The sequence below is a fragment of the Oncorhynchus nerka genome, linkage group LG27, assembly GCF_034236695.1.
Source record: "Oncorhynchus nerka isolate Pitt River linkage group LG27, Oner_Uvic_2.0, whole genome shotgun sequence".
Lineage (NCBI taxonomy): Eukaryota > Metazoa > Chordata > Actinopteri > Salmoniformes > Salmonidae > Oncorhynchus > Oncorhynchus nerka.
Window position 1 is genome coordinate 66,971,643 of NC_088422.1, and position 17,408 is coordinate 66,989,050.

At 44.3% G+C, this 17,408-nt stretch overlaps 1 protein-coding gene across 1 annotated transcript in view; it reads left to right on the plus strand.

The window, feature by feature from the left end:
* LOC115112184 (inhibitory synaptic factor 1-like) overlaps positions 1–17,408 on the plus strand; it is a 53,959-nt gene that overhangs the window by 2,154 nt on the left and 34,397 nt on the right. The window contains 1 exon segment of the mRNA XM_065011907.1: positions 1–992. This exon segment is cut by the window's left edge and continues 900 nt beyond it. Coding sequence (XP_064867979.1) covers positions 843–992 — 150 coding nt within the window. The 5' untranslated portion in view covers positions 1–842.

A 17,408-nucleotide genomic window follows, 5' to 3' on the forward strand; every position in this document is an offset into this window, starting at 1 on the left:
TCCCGTCACTTCTGAGAGAAAGGGAACACTGCACGGCGGAGGACACAGGAGGAATATCTCTTGTTTTCAAAAGGATTTGTCCTCCTCTCTCCCTAAAAGAGACAGAAGCCAAACTGAGGGAGTACACTTAGAAGGCGAAGCTTGTCCCTACTGCCTACCAATAATGTAGACCAAGATCACGAACAAAAAAATAGCAACTGCTGGGAGTTCTACTTTTCTGTTACGCTTGGATATTCTGATCTACAGGGGAGGCTGAACATGAACCCCTTGTTCAGCTTGACAACCTGGGATGCACTCTTTTACAGTAACCTGGCTGACACCAAGTCACTGCATCGTACCCGCTAAATAAGATTGTAAAGGGAGGTGAGTGGGAGGGGAAAAGAGCAACTTCCTCATACAGACGATCGAAATAAATATCCTCCTCAGAGACCGATGCAAACGGACACACTGACACGTGAGATGAGTAGGCTCTCTGGCTCAACACTATTATATAAGGTGTTTTCACACACACCATCTTAGCTCCTGTTCTTTTCATCATCCTCCTGTTCCGTGGATCTAACTCAAGTTTTTTCATGTTTCTTTTGGCTTCATTTTCGGTACGATCCATCCTGGAGTCATGGATGGAGGAGGGTAACGCCAGGGGGTTGAGCGCTCAGGCCAGGCAAGGTCTTTTGGCTGTCCAGGGGCTTTTAAGATGTTGAGCTCTCCCTGCGTGGCCGGGGCCCCTGTTCGGATCAGTAGCACTGAGGCTCCTCGCGGCCAGAGACATGGACCCCGAATCGGCTCCCCCCCGCCCCTGCCCTCAGCCCGCCGGCCCCTGGCCCCAAGTCGCCCTGTGAAGGATGTCCCTCAGCAGAGCTCCGGCCCGGGACACCTCTGAGACCCCCAGCCAGACCCCCAGAGAACGGATCCGCAGCCACATGAAGATGGTGATCAACCAGCTGGACGGCATTCTCAAAGAGCTCAAGGATGTGGCCAAGGAACTCCGGGAGGTGAGGCACTATAGCGGGCAGCATGCGCCACTGTCTAACCTTACTGGGGACGAGGTTCCGGGGGTGGTGGTGGGGGGCTGGAGGAGTAAGGTAGATGGGGGAGTTACTCCTTGAGAGGATTGCATTGAATGAAGTGTATAGAATGCATTTCACGGAATAGAGATGCTTTTAATTAGGATTTGAACGAGATGACATCACTTTGGCTTTGGTGCAGGTGCAGGTGGCAGGAGAACATTGGTTTCTGCTTCCGTAATTAGAAATACCATCTTCCTTTTGGCATACAAGGGCTAATTCCAACATCATCAAGTACACAACAATACCTGTCGTTGAGATGTACTCGGCGTCCTATGAAACCCTTTTTAAATAGTGGCTGCAGAAGAAGCAGGGCAGAGCCAGGAATAGGGCTGCAACAGAAACACAGGGGAGAGAAGAGGTGTGCTTAGGTAAGACACAGGACTTGGCACTGCACTAGTTATGTAACCATTTTGTTGTCAGCTGGGTTTCTACTGTATTTTCACAACTGCCATGGTAACGCGGTGAAAAGATCAGTGCGTGTCTGCATCAAAAAGGGATGAACAAACAGGAAGAATATGTGTGTGGAACATGTAGTGGATGACAGTGTGTGGGTCTCTATGGAATGTCTACTGTACTTTCGATTTCAAATCCATTAATATTAGAATGCAGGGTAGATGTGTGTGTATGTGTGTGTATGTTTTTGCGCGTGTCCGTGTGTATGTACCTGTGTGTGCAACGTGCATACACGTGTAAATTAAATGAATCTGTACCAGCCCATCACTGGGACTGGTACAGTAGGCTCAATATGTTCCTGTAAATCTCGTCAAAAAAGGAAAAAGAGCGAAGGGTTCTTATTAAACCCCTCCTCCATAGGATGTCCAACCCCCTCTCCCTCTCTCCCCCCATCTCCCTCCCCATCTCTCTATCTCTCTCTCTCTCAAGAGTAAATATTGGCTCCCTGACACATCCCCACTCCAACCCCACCCTATCTGTTATCAGCTGCCTCCCAACCTCCATCTGATCAGGGGGCCAGGAGCAGGGGGCACACCCAGTGACCTGGAGACCCAGGGGAGGATAGAGTCCGACCAGACCAAGGGGAGGGTGGGAGGGCGAGGGGTCATAACTCACTCCATCACCACCACCTTCCACTGACTTCCCCAGTCTTTCGCCCACTCACCTCACCTCTCCCTCCTTCATGTACTCACATGGGGAGAGGTGCAAAGGCACGGCTCACATCGCTCCGCACCGCTCACACACAGCTCACGCTTCCCTCTGAGCCCAGAAAAACACAACGGGTGCTCTAGTGATTGATGATTATGGGACGCCTGCAAGTGGAATAATGCTGGCTGGAGCTATTTATAAACAAAAACACTAGCTACCTCTGTCTAGCTCTGCCAGCACCAACATATACAGTATTACGGTTCTTATTTCAGAGCCCTTAAAAGGCTTCAATACAGCAGCCGATGTATCATCCGTTCTGAAGGGAACACAATAAGACATTTTGGTAGCAAGAGATTGCATTAGCCACAACACCAGTAGTGGCGGTAGTATCAATATTTTGTCATTTGCTACTTTATTCCATTGTGGACTGTATTTAAAGCAAAACGTTAAAAAAGTTTTTTTAAATGTATTAGTGCTCAATGTTCCCGGCAGATGCATGGCTGCCTAATGTTCCGGAAAATCTCTCATTCTTGGCCACATAAAATTAATAACATAATAATCTGTCACATAAATCAATTATGAATTACTGGATCTGTTAAAAAAAATGGATAAATAACGGAAGTCAGGGTGACATGGTGAGTGAAAGTGAACTGGACTGACTGGGCGGTGGATCATCACTCCATGTTGGAGGATGGTGTTTGGAGAAGCTTGATGGCTTATGGCAGTAGATGTAAAGATCGGATTATCTCTAGAGGTCCGTAGGGAGCTGGGCTGATTTCAGAGCTCTCAGGGTTATAGCCAAGCAGAGCTCCCGTCAGTCCACATACTGTACCAACAGCTCATAAGTGACTGTCTCCACAGCCAGGCCTGAACCCTGGTCATACAGGACCAGGACAGTACGTGGCCCTGGACCCAGCCCTGCATTCAGTATGTGAGTTAACTCAGACATGCTCCATGGCCACAGCAGGGGAGGCTAACGTACAGTCACCCCATGCCTTCACAGAGTTTAGAAGAAGGGGGTTAAGGTAGCGGCACCATGGCAGAGCCAACAGGCAGTGTTTTTGGAAGTGGATCTAAAACTGGCATTTATAGTACAGCTAGACCCACAGCCTTTCCTCATCTCACTTCAGCCATTGGTCTGTGCTGGAGGTGTGACGACAGGAGAGGAGATGGAGACATGATACAACAACGTTACATACCATACATAAAACGAAACCAAGCCGTAGAGAAGAAGTCATCATAACAACTGTCAGTTTAGAAGGCAGCGCAGTCACATAGAGAGATGCCATTGATCTTATTTACATCCCATTGAGAAATGTATTACAGCGGCTATATACTCGCCTCGCTTCAAGATGTGATGTTTCCAGCATTACCATTCAATTGTGTCACATTTTTGAATCCCATTATGCAATTTCACAGAAAGAATAAAACAGAATCTAAATGAAGTCTCCAAAATGAAATGCACTGATAATATACTCTCCACACATCAACAGCAATAGCAGCTGTAGAGGAATGTTTAAAATCATGTCAACATTATCCTTACAATCTCTGAGAGTAAACAAATGGAACCAAATGAAAATCACAGCATCCTCTGCTATTTTCAGTATGAAATATAATTTTTTGCTAAAACTGAATGCCAAAGAATAAAAAGCTATTTCAAATAGCTGAGGAATAGCAAATGTAAGAAAACATCCATATTGGGCATTAGAGAGATACAAGACTGGTAAATTGAAAGCATTAAATGAGGCGGTAAGGACAGAAAAATTGGAGAGTGGAGGGGAAGAGCAGCCACGCTGCAATACAGAGAGAGACGAGTGGTAGGCACGTCTTTAGATGGAACCAAAAGGGAATAGGGAACTGTTATTATGTGGAACTAGTCATTATGTAGAATCATACGAAGAGCAGAGGACGGAAGTCAGTGAGAGGAAAATACATGCCATGCCATGAAAACCAGTAGCGAGAATTAACGTAGCTAATGAGAGGGGTGAAGAAAGAAAGACCGGGAGCAATTATCACTGGCAGAGCAATGTGCACCATTTCCAAGAACTCTGAGTCTGACTGCCAAATCATTGATCTGGGAGAGCAGGACAGCCGTCTCTATCAGTGATAAGCAGAGGGTCCATGGTAGGGTAGCTAGCTCGCCTAACAGCAGATCCATTTCATAAGCGTGGCTGTGGAGATTGGCTGTTACTGTGCAGTTCCAGTTTGTTCCAGAGACGAGGCATGATTGCATCAGCAGCGTCACTATCCATCTTCTCCCCCAAGCTGTGTCTGTTTCTCTAACAAATGGACAGTTAAGCTAAGCTGGGCTATATTGGACTATGCCCATTCACATGCACTGGGTCTGAATATGAATATTGCATTATACAGGCTGGTGAAAGAAGCTACCAATTCTCACTGTGGCTCAATGATCCCCGAGCAGCTAGGGCCCCCTCTGATTCATTATTAACAATCAAGGGATCATTGCAAAAATGAAAACGGACAAAGGAAAATGATCTGATTAGAAAGCAGTTTCCAGGGGAGCACTTTTATGTTTTGTGGCGTACTATAAACGGTGCATTGTTTGGGCCCAGTATGATGTGGTGGGAGGAATACAACACGTAAACAGCTGGCTGATGATCAGTCAGAGAGCCACTGAGCCTCCGTCCTGATCCAGTCTGGACTGGGCCCCAGCACCACGGTGGGGGACGGCAAGGGAGTCGGCACACTCGGCTAACTGCCACAGAGCTCAGCACCGCTCAATTTTGGTCAGGTAGTCACAGGAGGGCCCTAAATCCAAATCAAAGGATGCTGTTTCTGCATGGGACGTCTATCCTCTCCTCTGTTTGCACCGACACTGCCACCATTGCAGGCCAGCCAGGGACGAGGCCACCTGACAGCTGTAGTGTCAAAGGTTGGACACTAGGTGTGCAGTCACAGTGACACTCCTTGCCTAGCAGCACAATTATGACAATTGTAAATTGGTGCACCAACCCAACCTCTCAGGTCTGAAAAAAACATGATCCGTGTGAGAACAGGTGCCTTAATTGGAAAGGTCTTTGTTGAATAAAAAAGAAGATATACAGTGTATATGTTAAAAAGATGCCCCTGTGGCCACAAACGAATCATGTGTTAGCGCTGCAGGTGGTGATGCTGGTTTCCTTTAGTTTACCTGAGCCCACTTATCACAAATTACAATCAGTCTCTGTGCCCTGGTGGACCGTTTCCCAGAAAGCAACTGTTTCCATTTCCCTGCCAGTTCCCTACTGTAGGTTGACTGCCCAGTCTATCCTGGCCTGCTCTAGTGCTCTCCAGTGAGGGTGCCCCAGCCCAGCACCCTGGTAGCGACTAGCGAGGCAATTTACTGCAGATTAACAGCAGGATTTGGCCAAGCTAAGGGGCCTGCGGGCACGTGGAGTTCACTGGGAAATGCTGAAGGCTTACCGTCACCTCTGAGAGGGAATAGGATCATTAAACCTGCCACAACTGGGCCAAAGGGTTTCCTATAGCTTGTTTGACCTCCTATGTGTTCTGAAATTAAATTCTCCTTAAATCCCACACATGAACAACCCAACAGAGCCACTTCAATATCATCTGTATTGACTTCGGCCAGCAACACCCCCCCCCCCCCCCCAGTGTCACGTGAAACGGAAGTGACCTTTGGATGGACCTCATTGATCAGTAGCCAGGCTAGTTCCTCCTCAGAATGACCCGTAACACTCCTATAATAAAACAGAGAGACACTTTAGCAGTGGGACATAAAGAGTTAAAGCTTTAGTGGCTTCTAACCTTGAGAGGGAGCTGTGGAGAGGAGAGAGAAAAGAAAACTGCACCAGGCTGGCATACCTTTCCCCTGAGCCTCTTTTACCAAGCACCGCTGTGGAGCTACAGCTACTTTAAGATGCAGGGCCAGTGTGTTGACCAGCCCAGCATGCCTGTAAAACCCAGTGGATTAGCAGGCCCTTTGAACTCTCCTTCTCTGTGGACCTTGCACTCAGCATAGATGATAATGAAAGTTCCTGGTTAGAGCCCAGGCGAGGTACAAAATTGGCCCTTATATCAAAGCAGTCATCATACCAAATCAACCTGGTAAGCCAAGTATCTTTTCTACAACGCCAGCTATCTGTGACTAGATACCATTACATGAGGTAGAGGATTGAGGGGGCTTGCTATGCATCTTTGTACATAATGTGAAGCTGCAACCCTTCCCCTTCCTCCAGGGGAGGATAAAGGAGAGAGAGGGGAGGGAGAGAAAGATAATGGTTCCTCCTGCTGTACAGGCTGGCGACAGACCGGTTGAAACAGCTTATATCAATTGTTGCAATTGTGCTTGTGGGCGTTTTTAGGATTGTTTTTGGCCTATCTTTGAGCTGTGAATAAAACCAGTGGGCTGTAGTTAATGGTGTGAAAAATGGCATCCATTTGAAGTGCACAAGCAAGCCCCAGGAATAGAATAGCTACATTACTTGATTGTCTCTGAGCATATTGTACATATGCTGAGAAAACCATTTTCATTGGACTTCCAGTGAAATGTCTGCAAGGTTGAATGTCACTGCACTGAAAGGGCACAAATACCCAAGAAGAAATTGGAGACATGTAGGTTATGAATGTGTCTAAAAGTATGAATAGCAACCCAAATTAATACAGTAGGTGACCTACTTCTCAAGAGACCAATTTTTCTCTCCGTCGGCTGTACCAGGGAAACGCTCAGGGCAGCTAGATCACTATTACATTATGGTTCATTGTTTTGGCCAAACTATTAATAACTGCTTTGCTATGATTGGGTATCATGCGTCGACCCAGTTTAGAATGAGCCTATAATGTGATTGTTCTGAGAAGCCCAACGTCATATCAAAAGCTTTAACAGCAGGCAACCAAGCATCTGCAGCCTCAAACCTTTAAAAACCTTTCAATCAGGCATTTGATTCATTTGATCAATTCTGGCAATTCTGTTATAGGCCTACCTGACAGGGCATGCATTGTCTGGTTATTTTCCGGTTTTATGAATGTTTTTGATGAATCACACTGGAGTGCCCTTTAAGTGAGACATTCCACTCCATTCATATCCTCTCATTTGGTGCCAAACTCAGCATATTCCTTTTACAAAAATGTTTGTAGACGAATATGCATTGCAGTTATTATACAGAATATATTATGTCCTGATACAGTTGAAGTGGGAAGTTTACATACACTTAGGTTGGAGCCATTAAAACTTGTTTCTCAACCACCCCACAAATTTCTTGTTAACAAACTATAGTTTTGGCAAGTCGGTTAGGACATCTACTTTATGCATGACACAAGTAATTTTTCCCAACAATTGTTTACAGACAGATGTATTTCACTTATAATTCACTGTATCACAATTCCAGTGGATCAGAAGTTTACATACACTAAGTTGACTGTGCCTTTAAACAGCTTGGAAAATTCCAGAAAATTATGTCATGGCTTTAGAAGCTTCTGATAGGCTAATTTACATGATTTGAGTCAATTGGAGGTGTACCTGTGGATGTAGTTCAAGGCCTACCTTCAAACCCAATGCCTCTCTGCTTGACATCATGGGAAAATCAAAAGAAATCAGCCAAGACCTCAGAAAAACAATTGTAGACCTCCACAAATCTGGTTCATCCTTGGGAGCAATTTCCAAACGCCTGAAGGTACCATGTTCATCTGTACAAACAATAGTACTCAAGTATAAACACCATGGAACCACGCAGCCGCCATATCGCTCAGGAAGGAGACACGTTCTGTCTCCTAGAGACGAATGTACTTTGGTGCGAAAAGTGCAAATCAATCCCAGAACAACAGCAAAGGACCTAGTGAAGATTCTGGAGGAAACAGGTACAGAAGTATCTATATCAACAGTAAAACGAGTCCTATATCGACATAACCTGAAAGGCCACTCAGCAAGGAAGAAGCCACTGCTCCAAACCACCATAAAAAAGACAGACTACGGTTTGTAACTGCACATAGGGACAAAGATCGTACTTTTTGGAGAAATGTCCTCTGGTCTGATGAAACAAAAATATAACTGTTTGGCCATAATGACCATTGTTATGTTTGGAGGAATAAGGGGGATGCTTGCAAGCCGAAGAACACCATCCCAACCGTGAAGCATGGGGGTGGCAGCATCATGTTGTGATGGTGCTTTGCTACAGGAGGGACTGGTGCACGTCACAAAATAGATGGCTTCATGAGATAGGAGAATTATGTGGATATATTGAAGCAACATCTCAAGACATAAGTCACTTAGTTAAATCTTGGTCGCAAATGGGTCTTCCAAATGGACAATGACCCCAAGCATACTTCCAAAGTTGTAGCAAAATGGCTTAAGGACAACAAAGTCAAGGTATTGGAGTGGCCATCACAAAGCACTGACCTCAATCCTATAGAAAATGTGTGGGCAGAACTGAAAAAGCATGTGCGAGCAAGGAGGCCTACAAACCTGACTCAGTTACACCAGCTCTGTCAGGAGGAATGGGATAAAATTCACCCAACTTATTGTGGGAAGCTTGTGGAAGGCTACCCGTAACGTTTGACCCAAGTTAAACAATTTAAAGGCAAAGCTACCGAATACTAATTGAGTGTATGTAAACTTCTGACCCACTGGGAATGTGATGAAAGAAATAAAAGCTGAAATAAATCATTCTTTCTACTATTATTCTGACATTTCACATTCTTAAAATAAAGTGGTGATCCTAACTGACCTAAGACAGGGAATTTTTACTAGGATTAAGTGTCAGGAATTGTGAAAAATTGAGTTTAAATGTATTTGGCTAAGGTGTATGTACATTTCCGACTTCAGCTGTATGTTGTAATGTATTATGTATTGGTCATTAATATGACAATTATTGAGAAGTATTCATTGTGAAGGGAATTGTTAATTGATTAAATACCTGTTTAGGGCTTTTAACATGTTCAGGTGCTCATTTTCAACCACCTAGAGTTGATGTCAGCAGGGAAATCAAATTAGCATAATACAAAAATCCACATCATACTCTGTCTGTTTAAGCTAGAGATATCTTTTTGGCATGAGCTGCGTCTCAATCCACCCCATCCGCTTCCGTGGTGGAAGGTGGCAGGGCTACAGCGCTTTTCGCCAGACCAGGACACATCCCGAAAATGTGTCTTCTCACAAAAACTCATGCAGAGTCTGAACGGTTTGGGCTTGAAAGTTGAGACTGTCACAAACGCGATGGTATTCTCTGTTTTGCTCTAGGACCCCCACAAGCTTCACGGGACTCTGAAGTTGGTTCTGCCGATGTGCCAACTTCTGTCTGCGGTGCCCGAACGGTTTGGGCTACAAACTAATGTGACCCCACCATCGGAAGTTGAGCACCCTACTAAACACGCACATGGCGGTGAAACAATTGGACGAATTGGATAGGGCATTTCCACGTCAACGGTATATGGGTCATTCCACGCAAAAAATAATATACAAAAAGCTTTTTTAAATCTCTCAGATATAGGACAGACACTTCAAATCATACTTCCTTTTTTTAATGTTATTTTTGCTTTGTTCTTTTTTTGTTGTTGGGGGGGGGGTTACAGGTACAGTATTCATGTCAATTTACACACTTTATACCATATGTACTCGTAGGCTGCCACATTAAATAATACAAAGTTAAGAAATACATACAGAGAAATTATCATATTGATCACACAGGATTTTGAACTAATAAAATTGGTATGTAAAGAAAAATAAACAGAGAGGTGGGCTTACACCCAGGATTTTGTTAATAAAGTAATTTAAAGAAATAAAAATAGAGGTCAAAATCATTGCCACCCCTTTTTTCAATACTCGCTCCCTCCCCCTTGCGAGGATAAGGACACTGAGCCTTAAATGATTTATGAGATTGGAGAAGACATGGGTAGGGATCTTAGACCATTCCTCCTTACTGAATCTATCCAGATCCTTGATATCCTTCATCTGTTCTTATGGGCTGCTTTCTTCAATTCAAACCTCAGGTTTTCAATGGGGTTCATCAGGAGACTGAGATGGCCATTGCCAAATGTTGATATTGTGGTCAATTAACCATTTCTTTGTGATTTTGATTCATGCTTGTCTTGCTGGAAGATCCACTTGTGTCTAACTGCCTCCTGGCAGAGACAACCAGGTTTTTGTATAAAATGTCCTAGTACTTTGTAAAGTTCATGATGCCATTGACCTTAACTCCATTGGTCCCTTTTTGAGTGAAGAAAAAGCTTTTCTTTTAAGGGCTACAAGCAGAACACAAAACTATTTGACATAAACAGTTGCATTCATGAGTTATATTGAAAAATGTCAATAAACAAATCAGGTCCGCCGAGCTTAAAATTATCTCCAACTAGTCAGTGACAGCTGTGTAGAGTTTGGAGTTTGTGACAGCATCTACGTGAGCGTATTACAGTATTATAGACAATTTGTCCTGGGATTTCCTATGATCTTCTATGTAGACGAACCGCTTACCTTCTAACGATTCTTGTGTCGCTCTGTGTCGTTATCCTCACAAAGGTAGGGTGCTGGTGTACTGAAAACAGGCGCGCCAATAATTATGTGTTATTTATTTTACACAGTATTTTTTGCTCATCTTCATCAAGGGTGCCAATAATTATGGACCTGACTGTATACCACCATTTTGCACCTGAATCCTAATGCTTCACACCCTCCTGACAACACCATATGGTTCACTATTCTACAATGTTTCAGTAACATTTTAGCAGGCCAACAATACTGTGGTACCTTTTAATAATGTTGTTCACAACATCTCGTAAAATCCCCTTAAACGCCCCCTCCAACTGGGGATTATTAGTAACCTCTGACGTCATTTGTCAATAAGACAGCGAGCATGGCAGCATCTTCAGCCTTCAACCTATTGATTTAGAAAGTGAAAGCAGCTTTTTATGGACCCAAAAATATTTTTTAAAGTCACAAGCCTTTCAATGACCTCCATGTTTGATGGCATTTCCCAGCTCAAGCACGTGAATGCACCCTACTCAGTAATTATGACTTCACAACTGTCATTTATCACAGTTGGTTATGAACACAACATTATTCCCAGAATCCGCAAACTTAAATGTCATTCATTACCTAATTTATATTATTGACTAGCCTGTGTGCATATTTAATCTAAGTAGGGTGAGTTTCCCAAAACCTCTGAAGCACTAAAATCATCTGAAATCTATTGGTAGGCAATCGATCTTAGTGCACAAACGTTTTGAGAAACCCACCTCAGATCAGTTGATAGAGATAGGTGTACAATTGGTGACTGACTGCAGGACCATGGGCCTGGAACTTCAGCCAGACATTTCCTTCCACCCAGAGAGATAGAGATCCAAACCTCCTCTCTCTCTCTAACTATTTATATGCTGCTGTAACCTTGTGGTAGCAGTCACACTCCGCCTGCCACCTGGCTCCGCATGGATGACTGCCACCACTGTCATTGTCAATAGTGTTCAGATGCAGGCGTCAGCTGCGGGCGGGCAGGCAGGAGACCAGGCGGGCGGTGGGGAGGGTGATGAAAGATGCACAGACAGACGAAGGGACAGATTAATTATTCAGGGACACAGGTAAGAGCAGACAGCGGGGAAAGGATGTGTCAACAAACTGTTTTGATGATTAATATTTTTGTCCCGGGTCATTTGACAGTGGTGGTGAGGGTATGAAAGGGCATTCGGGTTGCGTGTGTACTCAGTCACCCTCTAACAGTCACCTGCTCACCTCCACCTTCAGTGAACCTAGACTCACCCCAACCCGCGACAGGGCCACGAGTACAGCCATCATACCAAGTCCCTCTCTGCCTATACTCTTACATCTGCAGGCTGGAAGTGAATATTTGGTTATATTGTATCTGTGTTGTTACTAGTCTAGGGTGAGTTGAGCTTACTTCCAGGTGGCATGTCAGAATTTATGCAGGATCTCTAGGGGGTGCACACACACCCCCTGCTGAAGTGACATCCCTTTTTATATGTAAAGCTACAGAGGCTGACAAGAGACTGACAAGAAAAGCAGCTCCACTGTCCTCATTTCAACTATGACTCACGTCTCCCTTGCCTTGCTCTTGGTTCTGGTGCAGAGAATATTCAGTGGAAACTATATAGCTGGCTGATGGAGATATTGCAAGAATGACTTCATGTGTTCTGATTTTGGGGGCGAAACAAATAATAGGTTGCTCACTTTGCAGCCATGTCAGCAAGTCAAGTGGAGGTACATTAATATTTTCAGCGGTCAACCGCTTCCCATTCTTCCTGTAGTACCACTGATCATGTTCTTACGCGTAAAACGTCCATCCGTGGCATTAGGTTGCCTGAGTCTTTAATCAATACAGTGGGAGTAGAGAGGGATATGGATAGATGCAGAAGAACACCGTGACGAGGGTGAGGGATGATGGAGTTTAGGGGTATCATGACTACAATGACCCTCACAGAGCTAAATCTTATCCCCCTGTCATATAAATATCAGCCCCTGACCCAGAGCTTTCACTTGATTATTCATTCTGTGTGCTCTTGTCACTTGCCAAAAGGCAAACTACATGACTCATTGGCAGAGCGTTTAAAGTCTAGCTGTCCTTGTTTGGCTGAGAGCTGCTGCAATTGACATGGGATGAAATAAAGGATGGAGGGATGGGGGTTGGGGCGGGCCACAACAATGCAATGGACATCTCCACTGTGCTAATGTCATGGGTTGAATTATAAACCCCAGAATCAGCTGTTACTGTTGGCAGAGCAGAACGTCCAGGGTGATGAAGTGCTTTGCCCAAAGTCAGGATTTTTGGCTTGGGTGAAGACACCCAGGTCAACACATTGTTGTGTTTGGGGGTCGGTTTGTATCAGCACAAAAAACAAAGAGCAGGCTACATGGGGACAACGGCACAGCATCAGATCTCCTGTACTGAACGAGGCTGCAAGTGTGCAGACAGTATACATGTGTATGTTGCAGAAAACTGTGAAAAACTGAGAAAGGACAAGATAGTGTGTGTGAGAGAGAGAGGGAGAGAGAGAGAGAGAGAGAGAGAGGGACAGAGAGAGAGAGAGAGAGAGAGAGGGAGAGAGAGAGCGACTCCTGTGGCGGGCCGGGTGCAGTGCACGCGGAGCTTATCTCTGGCTACAGGCAGCAGTTACTCCCAGAACCATGCCTGGGACCAGGAGGGAGGGTCAGCATATTTCAGTCTACAGTTCTATGGATGTGAGTCAGTGGCAGATGCATGACAATAAAAACTGGGCCTGACTATTAAACACCTGTTATTCCTGCATCCACACTGGGAATTCACAGCAGTCGCTGCCTTCCTGATACAGGATTGAGTAGACAAAAATAATCTCACTGTTGATGTTGACAAAACTAAGGTCTGTATGAATGTACTCACGTATCTGAAACTGCAAAAGCATGATTGTTTTTCATGTTAAGTAGAGCTATTCGTCCTCCCGGGTTGCGCAGTGGTTAAGGGCGCTGTATTGCAGCACCAGCTGTGCCATCAGAGACTCTGGGTTCGCGCCCAGGCTCTGTCGTAACCGGCCGCGCCCGGGAGGTCCGTGGGGCCATGCACAATTGGCCTAGTGTCGTCAGGGTTAGGGAGGGTTTGGCCAGTAGGGATATCTTTGTCTCATCGCGCACCAGCGACTCCTGTGGCGGGCCGGGCGCTAACCAAGGTTGCCAGGTGCACGGTGTTTCCCCCGACACATTGGTGCGGCTGGCTTCTGGGTTGGATGCGCGCTGTGTTAAGAAGCAGTGCGGCTTGGTTGGGTTGTTTGGTTGGGTTGTGTATCGGAGGACGCATATCTTTCAACCTTCGTCTCTCCCGAGCCCGTATGGGAGTTGTAGCGATGAGACAAGATAGTAGCTACTAAAAACAATTGGATACCACAAAATTGGGGAGAAAAAGGGGTAAACATTTTTTTTTTTTTAAAGTTGAGCTATTCAAGTATTGAGTGCAGATATACTTTTGTATGCCTTTAACATGCATACGTTACATTCACTTTTACAGCGCACCAAATCCATATCCACCCATCCATTTAGTCTCAACCTCACTTGTGTGTGCCATGGTTGACTTTGCCTAAATAACATAACTCGATCCTTTCCCATCTGCCATGGACCAGGAAAGCAGGTTAATTGATTTGTGAGGGAACAATCGAGTGGTGACATAAATGCGAATTACCCAATCAACAATCAATCTGCGTCCGTAGTCGTGCTAATCAGGTAAATCCGGACGTGGTCATGAACTGCAGGTTAGTTTAGGTTGTTGACTTGTCCTGCATGCTCAACTCATGGAGCATTATGAATTCAGTGAAGTGCCCACATTCCCCAATTAATTAAAGCGTTCCTTAACGAGCCTTGATGTGAGCAGCAATGTTATCTTTTCCCATTTGCTATGTAAACGACGTCCTCATCTTTCTACTTATCATACCATGTTGGTAAGATCAATGAGAGATTTCTTGGGAGCTCAGTCCTGCAGAGTGATGAATGAACAGCAAAGCTGCCATTTTGGTCTCGCATCTTTGATTCGTCCAAAAAGTCTGTAAAGTGCATCAAATATGTTCATGTTCTTTCTTTTAATTGAATCAAGTTATTAGGTAAAGAAGAGTTGCTGAGAGAGTTAAAATGACATATAGCCTTTTTAAGAATTGTGGTGCAGTGCAGAGCAGTATTTGGGGTATTTTGATGAAGGCGTTGGTCTTTGGTGAGGACTTAGAAGAACATGGTGTGTGAAGAACAAAAGACAGTGGTGCTGATGTAGGGATGATGTCAATCTGCACAACGGGAAAAACACAACGTGAGAGACAGTCAGGAGTGGTGTCTGTTTTAAAAGCTTGTATGACATTGTTTCCGGGGTCTGACAAGCAGACAGCAAGGTTTATACAAACCATCCCTGTTGGAAATAATATGCTAGGCTAGAAGCAAGAAGAAACAATGTGTTAAATTGCTTATAACATTGGTTGCGTGTCAGAGGCCCAAGGCTTTGGCTTTGGAATACCAGTGTGAATCCTTATCCCAGGGCTAAAGCTTAGCCCAGGGTTAACAAATTCTTGTGTGAACACAGGCAAAGCTAGCCCGGAGCCAGTCTAACTCAGGGCTGAGAACAATGCAGTGTTAAAATGCATTTTGTGAAAAGACCCCTGTAGATATAAAAAAAATATATATATATTTAAAAATGATTTGATGAAACATTGAATTTGGCCTCACTGCTTTTATCCCATACAAACACATTGAATAACATATTCATACACGGCCAAACAGAGAGTCAAAAGTTTGTTTTGAAGTGTCTGTCCTCTAACTGAGAGATCAGGAAATTATTTTCATTCTTTTTACCCAAATTGAACTCCTTTTTTTGGGCACTAAATTACTTCCATACATTCTTCCATCCATTGGGGTGGCAGGTAGCTTAGTGGTTAGAGTGTTGGACTTGTAACCGAAAGCTGACAATGTTGTTCTGCCCCTGAGCAAGGCAGTTAACCCACTGTTCCTAGGCTGCCATTGAAAATAAGAATTTGTTCTTAACTGACTTGCCTAGTTGAATAAAGGTACAATTAAAAAATACATTTCTTTAACTTGTACCGACTACCATCAGATGAGAATTATGAGGCTTGTGGGCATCCTAGAGCAAAACAACCAACATGTACATATGTGTTTGTGAGTGAGTCTCACCTTTCGATAGTGGGCTCATATTAATGTGTATCCCAAACAGTTCGGACGCTACAGACAGAAGCTGGCAGATCGGCGGTACCGACTTTAGACGAGTCCTGTGATGCTTGTGGGGGTCGTAGAGCAAATCGGAGAGTCTCCTCTTTCCACAGAGGGATATTATTTGTTTGTAGCCCAAACGGTTCCGACATTACAGATGTTTTTGTGAGAAGACTGGTGTTGGGGATGCCTCTTGGTTTGACATTCACCACTGTAGCTCTGCCAGCTTTCACCGCAGAATCGGAAGGCCGGCATTGGCGGATGCCGTGGATTGAGACACAGCCCAGCAAATAGAGATATCTACAGACAGATTTTGTTGTTCTTTTATACTAATTCTAATTCGACATCGACTCTAGGGGTGTTCTCTGAACGTTCTGAGAATATGACTTTAAATAGAACCATGAGGAAACCTGTAGAAAACCTTACGCTTTGGTCCTAAAATTTCCTTAGAAAATATTTTTTCTTAAAGTTCTCTGAATGTTCTAAGAACATGACTTTGAATAGAACCATGTAGAAACCTGTAGAAAACGGTATGATGAAGTACTGAAATTCCCACAGAAAAACGTTGTTTCTTAACGTTCTCTGAACAATTTGAGGACACTACTTGAAATATTACCATGAGGAAACCTGTTGGAAACATTATAGGAAGGTTGCATGCAAAACAACCATAATTACAACCAAACACTCACCAAGCTCTAAGAAACATATGGTTCTCAGAATGTTATGTGCTAGCTGGGTAGAATGGAGCCTAGTGTGGAGACACAGAGTATCTGGTTACAACTAGGCCTAGTGTGGAGACTGTATCTGGTTACAACTAGGCCTAGTGTGGAGACTGTATCTGGTTACAACTAGGCCGAGTGTGGAGACACAGAGTATCTGGTTACAACTAGGCCTACTGTGGAGACACAGAGTATCTGGTTACAACTAGGCCTAGTGTGGAGACTGTATCTGGTTAGAACGAGGCTATACTGTAGCTACAGTTGGTCAGGCAATTAGATAGGCACTGTGTGAAACACTACCTCACGCTGTTCTCAACCCATTGCTGCATGCCTGCCTGCCTGCCTCAGCACAATAAATATGTATGAGTTAAAGCTGAAATGTAGGGAGGGACTAAATAAACCATCCAAATGCCAAACAATTGTCATACCCATACCTGTTGCTGCGGAGTCACTCTTTTGTGACAAAACTGGCCTAATGGGTTATAATGTACAACAGAGGATGTTTATAACTTGAGTGCCCCTGAGCCTCTATCCAAAATCACTCTGCATACCAATCTTCCATCTTCAGCTTGAATTTTTAATGACTCGACTCAATGGCTCTCAGCAAGCTTGTTTTATTCTGATGCTGTACTAGCTCTTCTGATGTCCAGGCAATGTCAACACACACACACACACACACACACACACACACACACACACACACACACACACACACACACACACACACACACACACTGATCTGAACTAACCTTTGGAATAGTCATAGCTTTATGGGTGATGCATTTAGAGCCAATCTTAACATAGAAAAAAGGATAACAAGATCAATATACCCTACTTTTCTATTCACAAAGATGTTCTTTTTTTATCTGGGAGGCTAGTTCAGACAGAATA